Source organism: Bos indicus, chromosome 12 (assembly GCF_029378745.1).
Source record: "Bos indicus isolate NIAB-ARS_2022 breed Sahiwal x Tharparkar chromosome 12, NIAB-ARS_B.indTharparkar_mat_pri_1.0, whole genome shotgun sequence".
NCBI lineage: Eukaryota > Metazoa > Chordata > Mammalia > Artiodactyla > Bovidae > Bos > Bos indicus.
In genome coordinates, this window is record NC_091771.1 from 36,063,187 (window position 1) to 36,090,773 (window position 27,587).

General features: G+C 39.6%; 1 protein-coding gene across 1 annotated transcript; it reads left to right on the forward strand.

Annotated features, from left to right (window-relative positions):
• The first annotated feature begins 1,404 nt into the window (after positions 1–1,404).
• Positions 1,405–27,587, forward strand: ZMYM5 (zinc finger MYM-type containing 5). The gene is made up of 8 exons (XM_019971534.2): positions 1,405–1,618; positions 2,263–2,332; positions 9,901–10,405; positions 10,644–10,737; positions 20,804–21,089; positions 21,970–22,135; positions 23,038–23,250; positions 26,187–27,587. Exons 3-8 carry the CDS (start codon positions 9,911–9,913, stop codon positions 26,952–26,954), a joined length of 2,022 nt encoding a protein of 673 aa, XP_019827093.2. The 5' UTR covers positions 1,405–1,618; positions 2,263–2,332; positions 9,901–9,910; the 3' UTR covers positions 26,955–27,587.

Below are 27,587 nucleotides of genomic sequence, written 5' to 3' on the forward strand. Positions count from 1 at the left end.
AGGTGGAAACTCAGCTGACTAATTAATGTTAGGTCTTCTTTTCCAGTCAATGAAGTCAGTGCTGTAAATTTCCCTCTAAGTACTACTTTCACTGTATCCCACAAATTTTGATAAATTGTATTTTCATTTTCATCTATTTCAAAGTATTTTTCAGTTTGAGACTTCTTCTTTGACTTGTGTTATTTAAAACTGTGTTGTTTCAGTTCAGTCGCTCAGTCGTGTCCGACTCTACGACCGGACCCCATGGACTACAGCAGGCCAGGCTTCTCTGTCCATCACCAACTCCCCAGAGCTTGCTCAACTGTGTTGTTTAGTCTTCATTTATTGAGATTTTCCAGCTATCTGTTATTTAATTCTAGGTTAATTCTATCATGGTCAAAGATCAGTCACTGTAGAATTTCTGTCCTTTTAATTTTGTTAAGGTGTGTTTGAGAACCTAGAACCGTCCTGGTGAATGATCCATGTGAGCTTGAGAAGAATATATATTCTACCATATATTGGATAAGACTTTTGATGTCATTATATACAGTTGAGTGATGGTGTTGAGTTCAACTATGTTCTTGTTGATCTTCTTTTTTAAAATTTTATTTATATGGTTGCATTGGGTCTTCCTGGTGCGTGGGGGCTTTCTCTAGTTGAGGCCGGGCCCAGGTGCGGAGCCGGCATCAGGCGCCGTCTCCGCCGCGGGGCCCAGCCCCGGCTTCCTGGGACCAGTCGGAGTTGTCCCCAGTTCCACCCGCGGCCCCGACAAGATGGAGGACGTCGTCTCCTCCAGCAGCCATGACGGGAGCGGGAGACGCCTCCCCACGGGGCTGAGGGGAAGGGAAGCGCTTCCAGCCTTCGGAGGGCGCGGGTCCCCGCTGCCGGCTTTCCAAACCCCTGCCCGCCCAGGTCTCCCGGGGCTCCCAGACACTGGACAGGGAGGGCGAATGGGACATCGAGGCCGCGGCGCTAGCAGCCGCTGCGAGGGCAAGTGGCCCAGCTCAGGTCTTCGGGCCGCTGCGGCCCAACAACCATTGGCCACTGCAGCTAGCACCAGACTGTATCTACACTGCGACGCGCCGGTCGGGGATCCAGGCGGAAAAGGCGGGGAGTGCAATGGAGGCGCGGGGGTGTGGCCTACGGCTGACGGACAGGGCATCGGACCACCCCCTCAAGGAGGGGGTCCTGAAGGAAGGCGGACGCAGCCAGTGGGCGTCCCCGAGGCGCCCAGCCCGCCCTTCCCGGCCGCCAGTGAGGGCGCAGCGGGCAGGGCCTGCCGGGTCGGGCCGCGCCGCCGCCTCCGCCTCCTCACCAGCGCTAATGCGGGCACTGGACCGAGCGTAGTTGCGCGTGTTGCCGAAGGGGGGTGGGCCGGGGGCGGGGAGGTTTGTTCCGCTGAGCCGCATCCAGAACCGGGTGAGGCTTGTCCCCGCCGTGTCTCCAGTCCAGGGCCGCCGACAGTGGGGGTGGCCGGGAGCGGCGCAGCCTCCGGAGGCGGGGGCGCCGGGAGGCGGAGATGGGTGAGGGCGGCCTCCGAAGCCTCCCACCGACCCGGGACGAGCGCCCCGCGGCGCGGCCGCCGTCGCCGCTGCCGCTTCGGGGCCTCCGGCTGCCGGCGGCTCCGCTGATGTCCCAGGCGCGTTGGCGGGTGGCCCGCGGGCTGCGGGAGTGCGGGCGCGGCCGCGAGGGCGGAGTGAGGCGGCCGCCGACGGGCCTCGGGGGTCGCCGGGTGGGGGAAGGGGCGCCTCTGTGGGCTCTCGTGGCCGAGCTCGTACTCTCCCGGCAGCGACCCTGGGTCCGCACGTTTGGGGGTGAGGACACAGTTCCCCCGCACCAGGTCCTCTCTTCGGCCGCCCAGACCCTGGCGCGGCGTCTTCTCACGGCTTATTTGGGCGAGTTTCTAATGGCGGACGCGGAGCGGGCAGGTCTCGGGCTCCGGGCCAACACGGGGGTTTCCGCCCCGCGGCGACCCGAGCTGCGGGCGAGTGGGTTCCTGAGGGACAGCAGCGGCGGCGAGCGGGCCGAATCGGGGGATAGGCGTCTCCGCGGGCTCGAGGCCGCGCTCGCCCTCCGCCTCCCGCCTTTGGCTCGCAGGGACTGTGTGGTTGTGTGGTGGTGGCGGAGCCTCGGTGTTTGTGTACCTGGTGCCTCGGCGGCCGTGGTGGGGGGGTGTGTGTGTGGAGGAGCGCTGAGGCTTCTTGTCCCTTTGCTTCCTCTCTGGTGAACTGGTGCTGCGTCTAGGTTGGCTATAACGAAGTCCGTTTTCATTCTTCGTTCTAGGGCCAGGAATCACCTTCAGGACAGTCTGGTGATAGTTCGGTGATAGTAATTAAGGAGGAAAGCGTCGACGGTGAGTAATTTTACCCTGCGTGTCTGTGGAATACAGTTAGCGCAGTACTAGAGTGTGCTTCCGGAGAAGGCAATGGCACCCCACTCCAGTACTCTTGCCTGGAAAATACATGGACTGAGGAGCCTGGTAGGCTGCAGTCCATGGGGTCGCTAAGAGTCGGACACTACTGAGCGACTTCACTTTCACTTTTCACTTTCATGCATTGGAGAAGGAAATGGCAACCCACTCCAGTGTTCTTGCCTGGAGAGTCCCAGGGACGGGGGAGCCTGGTGGGCTGCCGTCTGTGGGGTCGCACAGAATGGGACATGACTGAAGCGACTTAGCAGCAGCAGCAGAGTGTGCTTCTGTGGAACTTACCTTTCTCTTACCTTGAAGGCAGAGAGTTAGTTTCTGGAGTGGACCTTGTCCCCAGAGCCAAGCCAGGGAAGTCCCTGGGAAAGCATGGGGAGTGCCTGCTCATATTTACACCACTGGTGTTCTCTTAGAGTTCTAAGATGTTCCATTTTTAATGCTTTCTTAACATTTTTTTTGCTTTCTAATGGTTAGAAATAATTTTTTCCATACTGTTGAATTAACTAGACTGATTGAATCTTATCGTTTTCTAAGGTTGATGGACACAATACTTTGTGTGTGTGTTTGTCTTATATTTGAGGAAGATTTGTGTTTCTGTATCCTGATAAAACTCTGGCAAGCATCACATCAGGAGATTTTTTTTTTTTTTAAGAGATAATCTAGTTCTTACCCTAGTAGCGATTCTCATTGACCACCGAATTACTAAATTGGTAGTGACAGTCTCCATTACCAAGTTGATGTGTGTTTTTTTCTTGTTACTAAAAAGTAACCTAAGTGCTGTTCATTTTGGTACAATAAAATGCCCAGTTCCCTGTCACCTGTTGGCGTTAATGACTTTAACACCAATCCTTGCCTGAGTCAATTTTGTAAAGTGTCTCAAAATGATTTTTTAAAAAAAATCTCTGATTCTACATTTATTATCTGGGATTCTGTACAGTCTTAGATCCTGCCTATTTTGTCCTTCCAGCTGGTCAGTTTTTCACCAGTCATCAAAAAGAAACTTGTGAATACTGCTCTTTCTCATAGTATTATTCCTGCCTTCCCTCTGCTGTTGTTGCTTCTTGCCAGACTCGACTGTGCACTTACTCTGATATGCTTCATGGCACATTTCATTAGTTAGACAGCTTTTAGGAATGGATATTGTTTTGACTGGGTGATTTTCATAGGATACCTGAAATGATATTTCAGATTATGTGGTAGTTGTGTGAGGTGAAGGAATGTGGACAGGGTTCTAGAGCTATGAGGGACTTTATTAGGAAAAGGGAACTAGTGGAGACTAAAAGATTGGAAGGATAACAAATCGCTGGCTCAGTTATTACCACTTAGAAAATCCACTTTTCTCAACAGCAGGTTCCTAGCATAGGTGAGCACAGTGTGGGAAGGACTAGGTTTAGTGCCAGTCAGATTTCATACCTGGTTTATATCTCTGCTCTCTTATTACTTTGGCAAGTGCAAACTAAATAAGAGTCAATAACTGAACCTTTATAAATGCACATCTTATTCAATTAAATACACTTTTTTATCCACATTTTATACGTGAGTAAATTGTGTCTGTGTTCCCAATTGCTATGAAGATTGTACAGTGCCTAGCCCGTAAGTTATGTGAAACACACACACACACATTGTTAACAGTAGCTACAATTCTTGTGTTTTTTGTTTTCTGATATTTCCTCAGCTTTATTTTTCAGTCCTTTTACTGAGTTTTCCATTTTTGGTAAGCTTTTTATTTCTAGAAGTTCTTTTTTAATACTAGAAATAGCAATTTTTTATGGTCTTTTGCTTGTCATGTGTCCAGCTAGAGTTCTGATAGTTGTGTGGATTTCGATTTTGTTTTCTTTTTCCTGCACTTTTCTCTTTCTCCTTTTTTTCTTTTAACAACTTTTTCTTTTACATTATTTTTTATTGGAGTATAGTTATGTTTACAGCATTGTGTTAGTTTCTACTGTACAGCAAAGTGAATCAGCTATACCTGTATATATACATATATCCCCTCTTTTTTTGTATTTCCTTTCCATTTAGGTCACTGCAGAGCATTGAGTAGAGTTTAGTGAACTGTACAGTAGGTTCTCAGTTATCTATTTTATGCACAGTATCAATAGTATATATATATGTCAGGACTGTTTTTCTTATTTGAGGATTTCTTCAGATATTTTATAATCCTTGGTTGGTCTACTCATGGTTAAGAATTGAGAAATAGAAAATAGATTAGAAAAATGAGTGGAATGTTTCAACTTGGAGCTTCACTGTAGGATGAATCTTTTTAGCCAATTGATGGAGAACCTCTGAAGTCATTATCTTTAGGTCTTTCATTTTGGGGGGTTCCTAATTCCACAGAAAGGAGTGTTTCTGAGAAAGAAGTTTTCTGGGGAAGAGTCTGCTGCTTGAAAGATTGAAGTCTGGATGCCCGCTCTCTGGAAATCAGCCGGGAAAGGGAGCATTTCAAATACATGATATTGAAGCATTCACCAGTGCCTGGTAAACCTGAAACAAAGATCTTTTGTTCTATCCTCTCCAAAGAAGAGAAGTCTAGAACTTGGGCCAGAAAGGGGGAAGACCTGTGATCATCAAAGTGAGAAAGGGAAGGGACCTGGAATTTCACATCCTCCTTGTTTTAGCTGTCTGCTCCCTATTCCAGTGATATCAGGAGTTACAGGCTTTGAGCCTTTTGATGATTCCGCAGCTTAAGTCAGAGGTTTCTCAGTTTTTTCCTTTACTGTTTTAGAGTTAGGCTGTCTCAGGCAGAGTTGGTTAACTATTCATCCACCTGCTCTTCAGCTTATCAGATTTTTTGCTTTTGTTTCTTCTTTAGTTTTTCATTGTGAGTAGGAACTTTACTGTCATTTATGGGGATTTTAGAAGGGATTGAAGTTAGTTTTGTGTGATCAATCTACCGTCTCTTAAGTGCCTATTAGGTACTTAAGTAGTTCTCCTGCTGTTTGTTGTGATTGTTCATTTGATTCTTCCTTTTCCTGTCTCTTTACAGTTGTGAGTAAAACCTCGAGAATCATCATACACCTTTATTTAGTTTTTGATTTTAAATGGGAATCCTTGTAACAGGAAGCTAACTTTGAAATTGATGTTATTTTTATGTAAATATACAAATATTTTTATATTACAAAAGATCTGTTACAGTATAAGTTCAGAGATGCCCTAGAATGTGTTCTAGAACTTACTAAGTGATCAACAAATTTTTATAGCATGCGTCCTTTATGTTTCATAGAGCCTTGAAGATATAGATGTGGTAATAGGTAGCCAAAAATGAACCTTTGGAGCAGTGATTAAATATTTGAAAATACTTTCTTGGTGATTTTAATATTTGAAGGCTTGTGAGCAGGTTTGTTTACCTTTATCATCAAGTGCTAATCTTGTCATATTAATAACACCATTTCTATTTTAGCTACTGTTTTTTGAGTCATTTTAATATGTAAGTTCTACCAAATTGTGCATAAACATAATTGAGTATTGACTGGCTAGTAAAGTATTCAACTTTTTTTAATTGAAGGTGATCTCAGGAAATTAATGATACTGAGTTGTAACTTAAGAATTCAGCAGACATTTTTGCAGCTTTAAAAAGGCATATTTAAAAAACTACAACACTGAACTGCATACTTAAAAATGATTAAAATAGCATTTTATGTTATATATATTTTAGTGTAATCTTTTGAAAAGATAACTAGCAATCGTTAGGAAATAAAAACTAGAATAAAAGTAAACACAATAGGGCAAACGACCCTAATTTGTGTCTTTGTTTTAGTGTTAACTCTTACCTTTACCGATAATGAAATACCTTCTTAACGTTGCAAGGTTATTACCTACAGCCTAGAGATAATTTGCATATAAGAGTCTTGCTTGGGTTTCAGCCTAGTTTTTTAGTTAGGCTGAAATTCTAGTCCAATTTTTTTTTTCTCTTGGCTGCACTGTGAGGCTTGTGGGAAGTCACTTCCCTGACCAGGGATTGAGTCCTGGGCCACAGCAGCGAAAACCTGGAATCCTAACCACTGAGCAACCAGGGAACTCCCATTAGATTCCACACATCTCTGTGTGGATATTCCTTTAATTTCATATTAATTTTCATTGTATCGAGATGAAAATTAAATAGTTGTAGATGAATAAGATACCACAGGAAGGGAACTTCCCTGGTGGTCCAGGAGTTAGGACTTCGCCTTCCAATGTAGGGGGTGAAGGTTCAATCCCTGTTTAGGGAGCTAAGATCCCGTATACATCTTGGCCAGAAAACCAAAGCATGAAACAGAAGCAGCATTGTAACACATTCAATAAAGATTTTTAACAAAAATACACCACTGCTGCTACTGCTGCTAAGTCGCTTCAGTCGTGTCCGACTCTGTGCGACCCCATAGACTGCAGCCCACCAGGCTCGCCCGTCCCTGGGATTTTCCAGGCAAGAACACTGGAGTGGGTTGCCATTTCCTTCTCCAATGCATGAAAGTGAAAAGTGAAAGTGAAGTCGCTCGGTCCTGTCCGACTCCCAGCGACCCCATGGACTGCAGCCTACCAGGCTCCTCTGTCCGTGGGATTTTCCAGGCAAGAGTACTGGAGTGGGGTGCCATTGCCTTCTCCAAAAGATACCACAGGAAGACAAAATATTTAAGATTAATTACCAGTCCATTCTGAAGGAGATCAGCCCTGGGATTTCTTTGGAAGGAATGATGCTAAAGCTGAAACTCCAGTACTTTGGCCACCTCATGCGAAGAGTTGACTCATTGGAAAAGACTCTGATGCTGGGAGGGATTGGGGGCAAGAGGAGAAGGGGACAACAGAGGATGAGATGGCTGGATGGCATCACTGACTTGATGGACGTGAGTCTGAGTGAACTCCGGGAGTTGTTGATGGACAGGGAGGCCTGGCGTGCTGCGATTCATGGGGTCGCAAAGAGTCGGACATGACTGAGCGACTGATCTGATCTGAGACATTTGTTGAAATCCTAGGGTGGAGCCAAAGTATTTGCCTAAATACCTTCTCGGTAGAGAGAGATTTATCATTTTTGCACTCTTTAATATGATCCAGTCAGAGACCAGGGACCTGTATGTCCAGTTATCACAATAAAAACCTCAGTCTTTTTTTTTTATCCCCATTTATAGTATGAACAAGTTCACAGTTTAGAAAAGTAAAACTCAATTAAGTGAGGTAATTTGCTTAGTGCCTTAGCTAAACTTTAACCTTTTCTCTTTTTGGATAATATCATAGAAATATTTAAAACTTTTTTGTAGGCTTATGTTTATAGAATTAAGAAAATGATAATTAAAGTATATAAACAGTGACTTTTAATAGTGGTTAGGGTTAGGTTTCGGAGAAGGCCCTGGCATCCCACTCCAGTACTCTTGCCTGGAAACTCCCATGGACGGAGGAGCCTGGTAGGCTGCAGTCCATGGGGTCGCTGGGAGTCGGACATGACTGAGCGACTTCTCTTTCACTTTTCACTTTCATGCATTGGAGAAGGAAATGGCAACCCACTCCAGTGTTCTTGCCTGGAGAATCCCAGGGACGGGCGAGCCTGGTGGGCTGCTGTCTATGGGGTCACACAGAGTCGGACACGACTGAAGCCACTTAGCAGCAGCAGCAGCAGCAGGGTTGGGTTTTAACTTTTTTACAACCTGAAATTTGAAAATAGATAAATACTTAATCTTTTTTTCAGAAATAGATGACTGGAATGAGCTGAGCATAAAGAATCCCCTATTATTTTCTTTGGGAAGATCAAGATAGAACCTAACAGCCACCAGAGGGCACCATGGAGTCAGCTGTTGCTCTTCCCCAGAAATTGTTCTTTTCCTTTTTAGATTTATTCAAATACAGAAAGAACTAACAAGAATTTGTGTGTGTGTAAATAACAGTTCTTAAATTTCATGATTTAGTTTAGGCGAGTTATTGCCTCTTTCATTTGAAAATCAACCACATTATAAGCTTATTGGATAGGTGTTAATTCTGATCCTAATTTTCGTATTTCCTTTATAACCCTTTTAACTGGTTCCTTAGATTTGTTATTTATCTTTGAAGTACAGTTACATGACTGTTAATTTTGTTTCATCTTAATAAAACAAGGACTTAAGAAATTGTATACAATAATTGCATATAATGTGGTGTCTATGAAATAGATTATAGAGTCAGATTTCTTGGATTTGACTTCTGATTCCACCCTTTCCAGCAGTGGAGACTTGGGCAGGCCAGGCAGATTCCTTACCGTCTTCTGAGTCTTAGTTTCCTGATCAGTAAAATGAGACAAAGAATAGTTCCTACCTCACTTATTTAAGCATTTACTGAATTACTATATTTAATGATACAGCACCCATTAAGAATAAACATTATCTATTGTATGACTAAGTACTATCGCTTAAAATTAGTTGGGAAAATTTTAGAATAGAATGTTACTTAGCATATTTCAGTATGAAATGTTTAAAATTGAATGATGACTGCTGTATGAGTTCTCTTAATTATTCAGTACCCCTACAGATCCCACCTCTTTCACTGTCTTGAGCTTCTAAGAAAATTGAAACCAGCATTTGTAAACTTAGCTCAGCTTTCCATCTATTGTTTCTACATACTTATATACGTTCCAGTTATAATTGGACAAACGCTTGAACAACATGGGTTTGAACTGCCCAGATCCACTTAATGCATAGATTTTTTTCAGTAAATACTGTAGTATTGCAGGATCCAGGGTTGGTTGAATCTGTGGATGTGGAACCTCAGATACGGAGGGCCAACTGTAGGACTTGAGCCTCTGTGGATATCCTGGGACCAAACCCCCTGTGGGTACTGAGGGACAGCCATACACTTAACTTTTCCCTCTTGCTTTTGAGATAAAGGTGATTTCTTGTTCATGATTAGCTTCATTACCACCTGGTGCTGTGCATATCCTCATCCTCCTCTTGTCTCATCTGCTTTGAGAGCTTTGCTCCATTGATCTTTCACTTCTCCAAATTCTTCCAATTATTTGGATCTGGATCCTTTCCTTTGTCGTTCTCTAGTGCATATAGGTACACAGAAGTGTTTGTTAAATAAAACCAAGGCTAAGAATTTGGGGCCTAAAATTAGAGCCCTGAGTGGAAATGCTATTCGGGCTTACCCATATGTTTCCTGATCTATAAAATGAATTAAACTATATGTACCTCATGGGTTTTTTCAGAATTTTACGTAAACCTATAATATAGTATCTGGCAATTTGTGGACAATGACAAAAAAAGTTTCAGAATGATTTAATTACATAGTTATATTGGAAGCAGAGAATTTGAAAAACACACACTAGGGAAACATAGTTTGGACAATATAATAATTTTAGTAGATAAAGATATATCTGGTATACTAACTGTATTTGGACCCTGGGTTATTGGAGATGGAATTATTTTGTGCTATTTTCTATTTCAGTGAAGAACTTACTAATAGAATCACAGAAAAGAATTTTAAATTTCACTTATGCTATTTAATTGCAATAAAATGTAATAATCATAATTTACTCGAACTTTTTTTCTTTTCTGTTACAGGTTCTTTGGCATGGGTGAATGTTCAGCAGGAAGATTAGACTTGACTGAACAGACTCCTATCTTATTAGGGAGTAAAGCCATGGCAGCTAGTCTCATGGATGTAGGAGACTCATTTGGTGACCCAGCTAGTCCGTTAGTTAATAGATCTAGAAACTCATTGGTGGAAGGTGATAATGGTGATGATGATGATGTTGTTTTTATTGAATCTATACAACCTCCTTCAAGTTCTGCTCCAGTAATAGCTGATCAAAGACATTTTGTATTTCCTGCATCAAGAAATAAAAAGCTTCAAGGACATTATTCTGTAATTCTTCCTTCCTCAAGATATTTGGCTTCTCAGAAGGGAAATACAAGTGAGACAATTGTTATTGATGATGAAGAGGACATGGAAACAAATGGAAGGGAAAAGACAGTTTCTTCCAGTTTTATTGAATGGGGATTTCCTGGAACTAAAAACAGAACCAAAGATTTGGATTTCTCCACTTCCAGTCTTTCAAGAAGTAAGGTAAATGCAGGAATGGGTAATGGTGTTATCACTACAGAATCGACTGTGAAATTCATATTACTAATGTTACAACTTTAGAAGCAGGTTTTAAGCTCTGAATGATGGGCGAGATATGAACTTAATGATTACAAATATAACATCACTATAGAATTCCAACTTGGGAGATGTCGCTAAAGGACTTCAGTCAAGTAATTTTGGTGTTAATATGCAAACATACACCCCGTCTTTAACTTCACAGACCAAGACTGCAGTAGGACCTTTTAATCCTGGTAGAATGAATGTGGCAGGAGGTGAATTTCAGAATGGAGGATTTACAACTCATCATAGTCCTGGTAAGCAGTGAGTGATACTAAATACTTTCCTTTCACCCTAAATTTGTAAGCTTTTGGCTTTTACTCTTAGTACCTATATCCAGTTTATTTATTCTATATGTGAAATTTTTTTTGTTAACTTTCATATTAAAATAGACTTTTTTTTACTTAGTAAAACTGCAGTTTACCCAAGTGTTTTGTATTTTAACTGAAAACTCCCATAATTCTTACCTCCATCTTTGTTTACCATCTTTAATGTAAAATTCTTAGGATAAAAGATGGGTAGTGAACTAAAGGATTAAAGTAATATTACATAATAATTTAATTTGTAATTACATAACTTGATTTTTCAGATTTTTCAAGTGTTTACTCTTGGACTGTTCCTGATTTTTGTTTTAAATTAGCACTTTATTAGTTTCTTCATTTTAAATTTGGAAAACTTTCTTTAAATCAGAGATCTATATTTTAAATACACTTCTGTGGCCATTCGTGTTCTGGTAAAATACAATGAAAGTTATTTAAAATTTAGCAAATCTTTTTTTTTCAGCTTTTTCATGACTTAATGTGCCCTTTGTTTTTTTGTTTGTTCTTTGGTTTTTGTTTGTGTTTGCTTTTGGCCATCTATCAACTTAGAATTTTAGAAAAGAACTAGAAAGTAACAAGAGCTAAGAACCGAATCACTTATTGTTTAATGGAATGCTAGTATATTTTTTTCTTTAAAATTTTTTAAAATTAATATTTTTCTCTGATAATGAGAACATTACACAACATTTGAAAGAAATCATAGTTAGAAATAAGGAACTAGTATCTGTTACCAACCCACTAAGTAGAAGTGACTGATAGCTGTTAAAATTTTAGTTTGTTTGCTATCAGTCATTTTGCCTCTGTGGTTTTAAAAATAGAATTTAGAGCATATTGTATATAGTTTTGTGTTCTCTTGACTTTTTTAATGTAAGTTTTAAGTATGTTATGTCATTTTAAAAACAGAATTTTCAGTGACTATAAAATATTCTGTTGTCTGAGATATTTATTCCTCTAAAGGCATTTATGTTTTGTCATTTTTTTTTAACTGTTGAAACTCCACACACTAAATGTCTTTGTTTACATTGTTTATTATTTCTAAAGGACAGTTCTCAAACTTTCAAACTCAGTTTCACTCTTCGAAATGATTGAGGAACCCAGAGTTTTTTGTTTGTTTTTATCTGTTATCATACTAGAAATTAAAACTTAAATTTGAAAAGTACTTAACAATAATTATGTATTATGTGACATTTTTAATGAAATATAACTACTTTCAAAGAAATTTAGTGAAAAAAGTGACGTTATTCTGGCTTAGTTGAAGACAGTATATTTAGCTCCTCCGATTGAGTTCTACATAGAATGTGTTGCATTGTCTTCTTTTGTTTGCAGTATAAGGAGAAAATCTGGCCTCACATACATGCATGATTGTAGAATGGAGCGATATTTTACTAGTCTTTTTAGTTAATTATGGATATTTTCTTTTCCTTTTGACATAGCTCCAAAACTTGATAAGTGGTCATTTCTTAAAAGTTCTTACAGTGTGGAATCTGAAACTGTATAATGAACTTTTCATACATTATTACACTAAAATTCATTAATCTTCAGATGAATTTTACCTTTGAATGAATTGGTAACATTGTGCTTTCATTATTTGTAAGTGTTGATTCACTGAGTTACCTAGGTCTTCTAAATGTTGACACCTTAGAAAGCTAGCAGTGTTAGATGCAAGTTTTCAAACATTCTGATTTTCACTTGAAACATCAAATTTTCTCATTGGCAACAAACAGTTATTTTTTTGAAATGAAAAGCTTAATTTAAGAAAATGTAACCAGTTTGTCATTCTTTCAAGGCTAGTTCAGCCTGCAGTGCAAGTTTTGCAAGTGCTTTTCCACTGTGTCTCATTGTACTTTGTTATGAAAAGGAAGTGGCTTCTGGATGCTTCCCCATTCATCATACAGCTTCCTCGTTCATCATACAGAGTATTAAGATGTAATCAGAGGCTGAAATTTAGTAAAATTCATACTAAGTTTTACTTTTTCATCAAGGACTTCTTTTGTATAATAAATAATTTCACTGGTCTTTGTCCATGTTTCTTGGGAGAGAGGCTGAACCCTTGAGATTAACCAATTCTAAGGCTAAGGGAAGGTCGAAAGACCAACCATGTGATTCAAGTAGTTGGGCCTTTGAGCCAGCACACCCTCCATGGAGGAGAAAGAGGCTGAGATTGTCTGATCACCTGCAGCAAATAATCCCATCATTCATGTCCACACGGTGATGAAACCCAGTACAAACTCTCGACATTGAGATCAGTGTAGCCTCCTGGTTGGTGAGCTCATCCATGCCCGGTGGGTGACACTACCTGATTGACAGAGAATGGGCAGAAGCTCTGCATTGGGATCCTCCTTCTCCTCAGCTTGTATGTCTCTTCATTTGGCAGGTCCTGATTTGTATCCTTTAAATAATACTGATGATAAGTATAAAGCTTTCCTGAGTTCTCTGAGTCATTCTAGCAAATTATCAAACCTGAAGTGGCCTTAGGAAGCTCCCAGATTTGCAGCCAGTTGGCCAGGAATCCAGGTGGCATGTGAAGGGAGGGCAGTCTTGTTGTGGATGTGTCTTTAAGCAGGGCTGGTGCTCACTCCAGGTGTTTAGTATCAGAATCGTGTCGACCTGTCGGTATTGGAAGAAGAACAGCAGAAGTAAATGTGCCTGATAGTGAGGACAACTTTTCTAGTACAGTTGGGTTCCACTGTGAGCAGTTTTACTCATCATTGCTTTTGCACCATTAGTGCAAATGCCAGCATAGTGAAAAAGACAATCTGTTTTATTATGAAAATAGTTTAGCCTGGCACATCCTCTTTTATTTCTTATGTAATGTTGAATAGGAGTGATCAAAGTATAAAGTCGTGTCTGTTTTTTTTTGGCAGCACTGTGGGGCTTGTGGGATCTTAGTTCCCCAATCAGGAATTGAACCCCAACTTTTCAGCAGTGAAAGTACCACGTCCTAACCACTGGACTCCCTTGTCTTATTCTTGACCTGGGGGGAAGCATTTGACATTTCATCAGTAGTATATTGATTGACATGTCAAATCTCTAAGTTTAGCACACTTATTTTCTAGTGAAAAGTTTCTGTAGGTGAAACGGCTAAGTCAGATGTCAGTTTTTTAAAGCTTTTCATGGTAAATGCAAAATGGCCCTCATAAAAAAATTCTGGGCTTTTTTCCATGTTGTAAACTGTCCTCAGGAGTAGGAATATTGTTTAATGTTTGCTAAACTGACCATTTAAAGGTGATAACTTCCTTAATATATATATCATGCTTGCTTGCTTAGTAGCTCAGTCATGTCCGACTCTTTGCGAACCCATGGACTATAGCCCACCAGGCTCTTGTACATGGAATTTTTAGCCAAGAATGCTTTGAAGTGAAGTGAAAGTCCCTCAATTGTGTTTGACTCTTTGCAACCCCGTGGACTATACAGTCCATGGAATTCTCCAGGCTAGAGTACTGAAGTGGGTAGCCTTTCCCTTCTCCAGGGGATCTTCCCAACCCAGGGATCAAATCCAGGTCTCCTGCATTGCAGGCGGATTCTTTACCAGCTGAGCCACCAGGGAAGCCCCAGAATACTGGAGTGAGTAGCCTATCTTCTCCAGGGGATCTTCTGGACCCAGGAATTGAACCAGGGTCTCCTGCATTGCAGGTGGCTTCTTTACCAGCTGAGCTATCAGGAAAGCCCAAATTTATATATCACTGAACTTTTAAAAATAGATTTGCAAAATATAAATTTATTCATTCATGTTTGTCATCTACTTATTACCATGTACATCTTTTATTTATTGATTGAGTGAAACATGAGAAATAATATAAAAAACTTGTGATCTCTGTGAAGAATGATGTGATAAGCTTAAAAACAGTTGAAGATGTTGAAGACTTGAAATAATGTTCATTGAAAAATCATTCTTTTGGATCTGTTCACTCTTCTTTTAAAAAATTTTTATTTCTAATATAATTGATTTGTTTCTTTCACTTATTTCTTGTTTTGTAATTATTTCCTAAATTTTAGATGTATATTTGTGGAAGCATGAATTCAATATTATGTACATATAAGCTCTTAAGTTAAAATTATAAACCTTGCCATGTATATCTTTGATGCTTCAGCCTTGACCTATTTTTCACTTTCTGAAGTAAATTGAAGTTGTGTATTTAATGGTGAAATGGATCAATAACATGCTTTTCAATTTAAAAGCATAGCACATAAACTTGATAAACTTAACTATAAAGGAGCATACTGTGGTTAGATGTGATACTGTCACTCCACTCAAATAGTGGGCATAATTGAAACTTGCAAAAGTTGTTTAGATTACTTAGATGTATTTTCATTCTTGTCATCCTTTTATCTCATTAATTCAAAACTGTATATTACTATGATATTTTCTCATGACATGAAATATCAGTGATTTTAAAATATAGCAGAAAAACAAGCATTAAAGGACTCACTTGATATTCATTCATATATATGAAGAAGTTCTTAGCTACATTTGAACTATTTTGTGTATGCTGAGGCAATTCCTTCCTGTTATCTATGAAGTTTGAATGAATTTACAGTGTTCCTGGGTTCTCTGAAGTTCTACTTTGGGGGACAGAATTTACAGACTATATCCTTTTAAATAATACCACTTGGTCCAGAATTCTTAAGAGAGTGTCTACCAAGTTGTCAGGTGAAGAGTGATGGTGAAGATGTGTCAAGTTTTCTGAAAGGTGGAGTCACTTTTCAAAAGGAATGCCTTGTTGCTGCTTTTTTCTTTGTTAAAATGGAATATAGCATCTTGAAAGCTGTCTAATTTTAGTGTTAATCCCAAATTTTGTTTTTGCCTGCTGTCAGCTTTGGTAAAACTAATGAATTTTATCAGAAGACATACAGAATAAGATGGCGGCAATTATATTACTGTTGAAATTGTTATTATTCAGAGTCAAAGCTCCCTCAAAGTGTCTGTCTTTAATTGCTGTGAATATTTTGCAGCACAGGAAAAAAAAAAAAAGAGCAAGATGAGAATTTCTGGAGTTGAGTTATATTTAAATATATGGGTTCAGATTTTATCCTAAAAAAATTATGGCTCTGCATAAATGACAGATAAAACTTGTTTAACAGCTTATGAAAATAGAATTGTGTCCATTAGAATGGACTTTGTGTTATTTAATTTTTTCATTAACCTTTAGGGTATACTGTATTACACTGAAAGTTCTTCGGTCATCATGTATCTTTATGTAAATGGCAAAAATCTCATCCAAGAGAATACCTGGAAATTGTTCTTGGCATCTGTGTTGTATCTTTGTTGGATTATAAGCATTTTTGGCCTGGATACTGATTCTAGGAAGTTCTGCTTCTGATAATAATAGATTTTAAACTAACAATTGATAGGTAACTCCTGTCCCTCCTACAGAGAATAATGGCGGGGAGACAAAATGTATAAAATGTCAGAAGCATTATAGAGCTACAAATACACTGGGAAAATGAGGTTTGTCATATCTGAGATGACGCTATCTTCTTGGGGTTGCTCTTCTGTAATTCGAGTTTGGTCAATTCCGGAAATGGCCACTGAGTTAAAGGGGACTTTTAGCAGACTCATGGGGGCCTGCAAGGAAGGACACTGGTTTCAAAACAAACAACAAAAACCATTGACCTGTGGATTGGGAATGTGAGCATAATCCAGAGTCTCAATGTTTTCCCCAGTTTTTCATATAGAAATGGTAGTCAGGGATATGAGAAGGCAGGCCATCTAACAACACAATCAAGAGAAAAAAGCAGATGCTAGAAGTGAGTCCATGAGGGGTGTGGTAATAGGATTATCTGTCTACATTTTAACTGTAGGTTACCTGTAGGAACAGCTGAAGAGAGTGTGAATGAACTAGGTTTATCAGAATATTATCCAGACTGAGTGAGAACCAGAAAGGGGGAAATGCAGAAAAGAACGGAAGAGACTTAGGATACTTGATGAAAAGGACATGTAATTAATGTCCCAGAAAGGAAGAAAGAAATGAGGCAGAAGAGGTGTAACTGAAGATTTTCTAAAATGGAGAAAAAACATTAACCTTTGCATTCGAGAATCTTTACAAATACTGAACAGGATAAATACCCTGGAAACCATTAAAAGACATGTACAGAAATCATGGTCAAAAATTGGAAGACAAAAAAAAAATTGGAAGACAGTCCTCCCCCTATACATTGTAACTTCCTCCCCTGAGTAGCAAAGATCGGTCCTGTGTCCTGCCCACTCTGTGTCATACACAGTGAAATGTCACTCAAGACCTTGCTTATCAGATCCCCCTATCCAGTAAATTGTTGATGTCCCCTCAGCCCAAAATATTGGAAGCATTCCAAATGTCCATCAGAAATAGAATGATAAATAGTATGAACCACATAATGGAATACTCAACAGTGGGAACAGATGAACAGCTATCTTCAGTGTGTGTGAAACTCAGGGTACAGATTACGTGATGACATATGTGAAGTTCAAAATAAGACAACTACTCTGACGTCAGGACAGGTACGGCTTGTGGGAAAGAAGGGAAGTGATTGAGTTGAAAAGACAGGAGGACCTTTCTGTGTGTTTATCTGGGTGGTGGTCATAAAAGTATAGGTGTGTGCATGCTCAGTCATGGCTGACTCTTTGTGACCCCATGGACTGTAGCCTGGCAGGCTCCTCTTTCCAGTGGATTCTGTAGGCGAGAATACTGGAGTGGGTTGCTGTTCCCTTTTCTAAGGGATCTTCCTGACCCAGGGATCAGACCTGCATCTCCTGTGGCACCTGCATTGGTAGGTGGTTTCTTTATTGAGCTCTGCACTTAAGATATTCAAGCTTCACGTGTATGTGTTGCTCTTTAACAACTAAAAAACCCCACTGAGACACTAAAGTAACTTCACTCAGACCAACATTTAAGAAATACTAAGATGTTATTCTTTAGGAAGTAGAGTTTGGATGTGCGAAGAAAGAATACCTAAAACTCAAAATAGTGTGTCTGGCATGTACTGGTCTCAGGCAGACCACCTCTGCCTTCTAAGTCTTGGTTTTTCTTGCGTGTAAGGAGGGGTTTGCATTAATCTACTGGGCCCCTTCTCTTAAAATTTACTCTGGGGACAGAGCGTGGAAAAATGTGATTGAGACTTCTTTTATTTAACCTGGAGACACTAATAAAATAGGAATTTGATGGAAGAAGAAACTTTGAGGGACTTCCCTGGCAGTCCAGTGGTTAAGAATCCACCTGCCAGTGAAGGGGACATGAGTTTGGTCTCTGGTTTGGAAGATCCCATATGTCACAGGGCTGCCCGTGGGCCATGACTCCTGAGCCTGTGTTGTAGATCCAGTGAGCTACAACTACTGAAGCCCTTGGGCCCTAGAGCCCCCTGCTCAGCAACAAGAGAAGTCACTGCAATGAGAAGCCCATGCACAGCAACAGAATCCCAGTGCAGACAAAGATAAATAATACTAAAATAAACTTGGAAATTAGGGTAAATTAAATGGTTGCAGTATGAACAAAGAAAACATTTGCTCTATTTATGTATGCGTCAAAGCTAAAGTGAAAGAAAATCTATTTTTTTAGCAGTAGAAGTTTTACTTTTCATAATTATGTATAACTGTGTCCCCTTTAAGTGTGGGTAAGTATACAAATTTACAAGCCCAAAGAATCCCCTTGCGTTTCTGTGGTTGGGACTCCATGCTTTCACACCGGGAGTATGGGTTTGGTCCCTGGTCAAGGAACTAGAATCCCACAAGCCACCTGGCATGGCTAAAAATAAAAAGCCCAGTTTTTCTTTCATAGTAATGGTAATGGGAAATCTTGCAGTGCTTTGCATTTATTTCTGTCATTAAATCTGCTTTAATCCCCTTGCGTTTCTGTGGTTGGGACTCCATGCTTTCACACCGGGAGTATGGGTTTGGTCCCTGGTCAAGGAACTAGAATCCCACAAGCCACCTGGCATGGCTAAAAATAAAAAGCCCAGTTTTTCTTTCATAGTAATGGTAATGGGAAATCTTGCAGTGCTTTGCATTTATTTCTGTCATTAAATCTGCTTTGTTATCCACATGATCTACAGAGAAGTTGATCCCAGAATGCATCCTGTATTTTATAGATGGAACATGTAATTTTTGTTTTCTAAAGAAATAGTTCAGAAGTAGGCAGGTGAAGCAATAAACTTACGGGCATTTGGTAATAAAAACTTTATCAGGGGAACTCTCTGTCAGCCCAGTAGTTAGGACTTCGAATGAGGGCCCAGGTTCAATCCCTGGTCAAGGAAATAAGATGCTATAAGATGTGTTTTATACCCAAAAAGAAATCTAAAAATCTTTATTGGAATATACTTCATGTTTGCCAGCATATCTTCCTGTGGAGTGAAAGAATTTCTTTGGTTACTTTTTTGGTTCTGTTTTGTTTTTGCCTATTAAGATAAAATGTCAAAAAGGACAAAATTAGAAGCAGCACATGGGAATTTAGAAGTGAAAATAGAGTTGTTAATATTGCTAGTATTCTGAAAGTTGTTTGGAGCTGTAATAAGTGAGGGGGCCATAGGCCTTTTGCTAATGACAAAAGCTATTTTTGAAGAGCGATTACAAAATAATTCAGTACTCTTGGGCCATTTTTCTCATCTCACTCTTGGGCTTTCTCTCAAAGCTTCATCATTACCCTGGAGTGAATTAGAAATGCAGATCTCAGGCTCCTCACTTGACCTACTAGTTTAGAATCTCTGTGTAAACAAGATTCCCAAATGATCGTATGCATGTTAAGGCACTGTAACCCATACATAACCTGTACCATTTTGAGGCAAACAGCAGAGTGCCTGTGTAAAGGTAGGAGAGCTGGGTCTCCTGCCCATACCACCTCACTGATACCTGGAAATAGTCTACAGTACCTGTAGACAGAGTTGCTTTAAAATGCTATGTCTAAATTTCATGTATTTTGAAGTATTATGGAGGTAAGTGTACTAATATCTACAAGTTACTTGAACTACATAAGAAGATTATTTAGAATCTATCTTGAATGAATAAATAGAATAAATGAATAAATAGAAAGGTGTGATAAAGCAAAACCAGTAAAATAGTATAGCATCTACATGGTGGACATGTGGGTGTTCACAGTAAAATTCTTTAAGCTTCTCTATATACTTTAAATTTTTCATAATGTTAGGGGGAAGTTGTTATCAAAATGGATATCATATACTAGATTTTTGGAGAAGGAAATGGCAACCCACTCCAGTACTCTTGCCTGGAAAATCCCATGGATGAAGGAGCCTACCTACATTCATGATGTAGGCTACAGTCCATGGGGTCCCGAAGAGTCCGACACGACTGAGGGACTTCACTTTGATGAGTTGGAGAAGGAAATGGCAACCCACTACATTGTTCTTGCCTGGAGAATCCCAGGGATGGCGGAGCCTGGTGGGCTGCCGTCTATGGAGTCGAACAGAGTCGGACACGATTGAAGTGACTTAGCAGCAGCAGCAGCATACTAGATTGTAGTCTATATTTGCACATTTTTTTATAATGTGTTAATATTTTCTTAGAAGAGAAAAAGTGCTTTAGGAAATGCTCTGTGTACAAAAGTGATGCTTTAGTATATGCATTGCCTCATTCGGCGTTTTATTTTTTTCCTGCTGTTTGGCTTGTTAGTTCCCCAACTAGGGACTGAACCTAGGCTCTTGGCACCTAAAGCATAGAGTCCTAACCACTGGGCCGTTAGGGAATTCCCTCTCATTTAGATTTCATGACACTGATAGGTCGGGTGTTACTGCAGTTTGTAGCTGAGAAAACCAAGGCTCAGTTTAAATTACTTGCAAATTTGTAGCACAGAGGGTCTTACTTAGAGATTCTGGTTACTCAGTGTACTATTCCAGGACCACCATTTCTGTTGCTGGCACAGTATAGCTTTATTCACTTAGAATATGAAGCAGATTGTTCTGCTGGGTTGTAAAACAAGCCTGCCTTAATACTCTGTTGTGCAAAATGAAAATTTTTAAGTATCTTTCTGATGTGAATGTTTAACTGTTTCGTGACTTTCTTGTGTGTTTTATTTTTAAGATTCTTGGATCTCCCAGTCAGCATCCTTTCCCCGTAATCAGAAACAGCCAGGGGTGGATTCTTTATCACCAGTGGCCTCGCTTCCTAAACAGATATTCCAGTCTTCTGCCCAACAGCAACCCACTAAAGCAGCTAAAATCACTTGTGCAAACTGCAAAAAACCTTTACAGAAGGGACAGACAGCTTATCAGCGAAAAGGATCAGCTCATCTCTTCTGTTCTACCACCTGCCTTTCTTCCTTCTCTCATAAGCGTACTCCAAAGAAACGCAATGTGACATGTAAAAAGTAAGCTGTACCCTTCAACACACCTCCATATGATTGGACACTGGTAGTATGCATGTGTGTTCTGAATGTCCTTACAGAGTTGCAGAGATCGATAGGTAGAATCGATGCACAGGTGTCTTCCACTTTACAGAATTTGAGTTAGCTTAGCGTACATCAGAGCTGTGGGTCATTTGTACTGTACTTACTCTTGGCAGGAAAATGGAGTTTAGGTATTGAGATAAATGGACCCTCTCTTTTCCACTGCCTTTTCCTCACCCTTTCCCCCACGCTCTATCTTGTCTACCTGGTTGATTGTCCCCTTTTTGTATGCTTTTAGAAGTCATAACCTGTGGCAAGGTTCTAAAGGTCAACCTATGATGACAATACTTGCTCTAGTTAATTTATGGTTATTTATTTGTTTGGCTGTGCTGGGTCTTAAGTTGCAGTACTTGGGATCTTCAGTCTTCATTGTGGCATGTAAGATCTTTAGCTGTGGCATGTGAGATCTAGTTCCCTGACCAGGAATTGAACCCAGGCCCCCTGCATTGGGAGCACAGAGTCTTAGCCACTGGACGACCATGAGTCTCAACAAAATATTTCTGAATCTCTTCCCATATTATTTAGGAACTCTTAGCAGTGAAACCAAAATGTGGATTTTTTCTGGATGGATCCAAAAATTATAGTTGATTCCTAGGATTAAATCTTGAGAAAATGAAAAATGTCAGTTGTTATTCATATATTTGACTTCTATTAAAATGCAGTATTCTGGGGAGTTCCTTGGCGACTTCTGTGGCCTGGCTTCAGTCCCTGGTTGGGGTGCTGAGGGAACCGATATCCTGAAAGCCACACAGCACGACCAAAAAGAAATGTTCTTAAATTGTGTCTGTCCTTTGCGTTTCAGAGATGCACCTACCAAAAAAGCTACTGTTGTTCCTCAAGGGGGGTCAAGTGAACCCTTCCCAAAATGTTTTAGTACATCTCATTTGTCTCCCTATGAAGACAGCCAGAATCTTCGAAAAAGAGTTCTGAACAAATCAAGATGTACAATCTGCAATAAACTAACAGAGGTCTGGAGTTTTATTTAAGTTACTATCTATATTAACCAGGATAATTTTAACTTTTAGGTGCTACTATATGTTCTGCGATCTACCTAATAGATGTGTCCTGAATTCCCTCAGTGAAGTTGAAGGGAAGAATAGGCGTATGTTAGAGTTGTCTCCTAACAAACGTCCCCGTCCCATAGAATGAGGAGTAAACATGTGCTTATGTGGAATTGAATGCAGTCATAAAGAAAGCAGTGGTTTCATGGTGGATTTTGTTCTTATTGGCCACACTAAATGACAATGAATGTAGGTTCAGGACATGAAGGAAACAACCAGTCCTAGAAGAACACATAGAATAAATGGAGTGGACCTATGTAGGTCATCCCACATTTCCTAGGTGTCACTGCTGTCTTCCCAGGCATCCAGGGAGTGCTCAGTTGGCTGAATTTGGTCTGGGTTACCAGGTAGCCATGCAAATTCTGGACAGGATTTTATCTCAGCTACCACAGAGCTGAGCAGAGCAAGAACTTAGGTCCTTACAGACACCATCCTGAAAGTGGGTGATACTGGTGCCCACTGGCCATCCCCCACCCCTGTTTTCTAGGGCAGTGAAGTTTATAATACCTACAAATTCCCTATCCATTTGTTTTAATCAAGTCATATCAAAACCTATCTAATTCATTTTCTGTTATTCTTAAATATCTCTTATTTTACTGCTTTTTATTCTATGAATCTTATTTTTCCTTTTTACAAGAAATCAAAGATAAAAATAAAAGAGTAGTATAATGTGCTTTTTAATGTCTTTTACCTGAATATTTCTTCCACTGAGAAATTACTGGAGATTCTTTGTTGAAAAAAAAAAAATAGATATATCAGGTATGACGCAAATCTGGTTGATTTATTTAGTAAATTGGTTTTTCTTCTAGATTCGGCATGAAGTCAGCGTTAACAACGTGACACACAAGCTATGCAGTAACCAGTGCTTTAATAAGTACAGGCTGGCCAATGGTCTAGTGATGAATTGCTGTGAGCAGTGTGGCGAGTACCTGCCCGGCAAAGGAGCTGGGAACAATGTCCTGGTCATTGAAGGTCAGCAGATGCGATTTTGCTGCCAAAGTTGTGTTAACGAGTATAAACAGGTAATTCTCTTTTAATGAGTTTTAAATGATCAAGCTTGCAGTAACCGTCCTGATAGCTTTCATTAAGCAGATTTTTCTTAGAATCTCATTTAGTTCTTTTGTCAGTCTTTCATTGAATATTACTCTCAAATGAGTATTGAAATTGATTGATCTAAGCTTGCTTGCTTTAAGACTTGACATTTTGCAGACATTACAAGAAGTAATTTTCTCCTGTACCGTTTTGCGTCCCCACTAGTTCCAATTACTCCGTAGTCTCAACAATATTTGGTGTTGTCTGTTTTGATTTAATCTATTCTAGTGAATATGAAATGATTATCTCATTGTGGTTTTAATTTCCTGATAACTGCTGTTCCTTTTTTTATCACGTGTATATCTTTTGTAAAGTATCCAAGTCTTAGCTCACTTTTTTTTTTTAGTTCACTTTTTTTTATTGGGTTGTCTTTTCTGTTATTGAGTGATAGGAATTCTTTATATATTCAAGATACATTTCTTTTGTAAAATGTATTTGGAAGATTTTTCTATTGGACAGTGTTTTTGTCTTTTCTCAGTGTTTTTGAAAAGCCCAAGTTTTACATTTTGGTAAAGTCCAATTTACTGTTTGCTTTTCTGATTAATACTTTTTGTCTCTTGTTTAGGGTGTCTTTGCCTACCAAGGTTATGAAGATATTTACCTATCTTGTCTTCTTTTTAGGTTTAAATTTTATATCTGTGATCCATCTCAAGTTAATTTTGTGTGGGAGGGCTTTCCTACTGATCCTGTGGTTAAGATTCTGCCTTCCAATGCAGGGAACACAGGTTCAATCCCTGGACAGGGAATTAGATCCCGCATGCTGCAGCTAAGAGCTTGGCATCAGTGAGTGGGAGCTAAAGATGCAGACAGACCTGCAATGGGCCAGACAGGCCTTCACAGCAAAGAATGACCTGGCCAATATATCATTGGTGCCAAAGTTGAAAAAGGATGAGAAGGCAGCTGGAGGGTGACTGTGTGTGGTAAGCACAGTGGCAGAGAGAACTAAACTTGCACCCTCCTCATTGAGAAGTCGATAGCAATGCCTAAAAGTGGGAGGAAAAATCAGTAAATAGTGATACAAACATGTTGTTGTGATACTTGGAAATAAATATGGAAAGAATCATCTAAAAATGTTCAAAGTACTTCTGGGAAAAGGGATGTTTTAATTAATAGAATTATTTCTTTTAATTAGATGTAACTGGTTGATTCTCTTTACTAAATGTTTATTAACTTTCAATTAAATAAAACCTTCGAAATAGTATTAAAGATACTGAAGTTCAGACAGGGTCTTCCCCAGAGTCACACAGCTAGGTTCTACCTCATGTATAATACCTTAGGTAATGTGAAGAACTAAGATCCTGCAAGAAAATATGTATATGTATATGCTGTGTTCGCTCTGATGCCAACATTTAATTATATGTAAGCCTTGAGTTTCCTGATGATCTACACTGAATTCAATTTAATGATCCCCAGGAAGATGAGTCTTAGATGTGGGGGAAATTGTGACAACTTGACTACCTATTCATTACCAAGACACTCAAGAAGGAAAGAAAGAAGACCAAGGCTTGAGTTTGGTTGTTTAAAAAAATAACATTAGCAATAGTCCTTGGCATTCTGTCTCTTCTTAAATATGCTCTTTTGGTATCGTCTTACCAGTCCCATAGTTTCAGCTAACATGTATTTTGATGACTTCCAGAATATATCTGGAATATATATTTATTCAGGTTCACACCAGTATGTCTGTCTAATTTCCATTTGAATGTTCCACAAATATTTGGAACTCTGTCCACAACTGACACGCCAAGCCTACTTTCCTTCTTTGTTTCCCAAATCAGTAAATAACCCCCCATCCAGTCAGGTGTCCAAGCAGAAACTTTGGGTTATTCCTTACTCTTCTGTCTTAGCCCCCAGTGCCACTCATTTCCCAACTAACCTGGATTCTACTTCCTAACCCACTCCTGGCTCTGCCCTGTGCCCACTACCATAGTCCTAGACCTGACCGCCGTCCCTTCTTGCCAGAATTGGCCCCACAGCCTCCTGGCCGTCTCTGTTTCCTGGTTTCCCTGAGCACTGGAGACCAGGGTGCAGTCAGGGTGGTCTTCCAGGGCACACGCCACATCATGTCACTCCTGCTCTGCCTCGGTGCTGCTTCTGCATGCAGGACTGCCTCAGAGCAGTGCTCTTGGTTCCTGAGCTCCATTGTTTACCGTGGTCAGGTTGTACCCTGTACTAAAATACTAGAGCTAGCAGATGCCCTTCACAGTGCATACATTTCTTTTTTTGACTCGTGTGTGTGTGTGTACATTTTTGACCCCAGAATAGCTAATTTTAATTTTTATTAGATGAAATCATATACTATATGGTACCTTGTGACTGAATTTCACATATACTGTTTTCAAGGTTCATCCAAGTTGTAGCATGTATCTTTACCACACTTAATTTTATTGCCAAATAATATTTCATTGTATGGATAATACCACACTGTTATTTCTATTTTCTTGGCTCTTGTGAATAATGCTGCTGTGATCATTTTGTACAAGTCTTAATGTATTTTCATTTTTGAATTGCCACTCTTCAAAAGTGGCATAGGGTCACTATGGTGACCATATGTGTCAGCATAGGATGACATAGGGTGTCTTACAGAGTGACTGTTAATTTTGAGGAATTGCATTATTTTCCATTTTACATTGCCATCAGTGCCTTAGGAAGGTTCCAGTTTTTCTACATCTCTGCTAACACTTGTTATTATCACTCCTTTTATTGTAGGCATCCTGGTGGGTATGAGGTGATTTGTAATGGTATTGAATTGTATTTCTTTGATGATTAATGATAAGCATCTTTTTCATATGCTTACTGGGCATTTGTATATACATTAACTTTTTTCAGTGTTAATAATGTAAGAAAATTATAATCTATTTTTCCTCAGATGATAGAAACAAACTTAAAAAAAATACTAGCATCAGAAAACAGAAAAAGGAATGCTGTTGGAGAAGAAAATGAAAGAGAATTATATGGATCATTGAACATACTTCCAGAAAAAACAGAAGAAATACCAGAAAAAAAGGAAAAGACTTCAGAATTACAGGTTTCAGCAGAATGTAGCCTAGACGCATCAGTGGTCCAACAGAATGTGAATTTACCTCCTTCCGTGTCAGACATAGCTGATAAACTTCAAGAGCAACTGGGAGAGAAACCATCAGAAGACTCCATTATTCCAGCTGTGCTTTCTGCAGATCCAGGTACATGGCCCCGAATTTTGAGTATTAAACAGAGGGACACTCTAGTTGAAAATGATCCACCTCAAGTAAGAAATTTTAACTTCCCAAAAGACAGTACAGGGAGGAAGTTTTCAGAAACTTACTATACAAGAATTCTTGCAAATGGTGAGAAAACCACTAGATCCTGGTTACTTTATTCGACCTCGAAAGATTCTGTGTTTTGTCTGTACTGCAAACTCTTTGGGGAGGGAAAAAATCAACTGAAGAATGAGAATGGGTGCAGAGATTGGCAGCATTTATCACATATTCTTAGCAAACACGAGGAGAGTGAAATGCACATCAACAATAGCGTTAAATATTCAAAATTAAAATCTGATTTGAAAACAAGTAAAATTGTTGAAGCTTCAGAACACAGATTACAGGAGAGAGAGGGGAAGGATGGTGTGAAGCTGTTGTACACCTTAGACCTGATCTGACATGACATGAAGAGGTTGAATACTTATTCAGAGTTGTACCCTGATAGTTGGTGCTTTGTGCTGAGGTTCCCAGATAGTGCTTCCTCCGCTCATTAGTAATTATAGCAAGTTACCTCGTAAAGATGGTTTCTGCTCCAGGTTCTCATGATTAATGCCCATTCCAGTGAAGGCAGTTGTTGATCTTTTCAGTCTTTCAATTCACATCTTTTAAAATGGGCATTTCAGGACTGACTTTTGACTGGTGTGATTAATATTTTGTTCTGATTATCTTGAAAGAGGGAGAAAAAGCCTTGAATTTATCAATACCAGTTGAACAAGATACCTATGTGAACAAGTATTGTTATTTAGAAATAGAATGGGATCTGAAACTGCAGCTTTTTGCTAGTAAACCAAATACTTATGGTTTATTTCATTTGGGCAAAATGTTATTATTTGAACAAAGCAGCATCATTTGTTATGTTAAATGAATTAAGGTGGTTAATTTGTTTTTTGGTTTTGTTTTAATTTATAAATGTTTTAGCTTTTATTGTCATGTGAAAACTATAAGCATAAAGAATATACCTATTTTTATGTTGGTACAAATATAAAATATATTGTTGGTATAAATATTAAAATAAAAATATATTAAGTTAA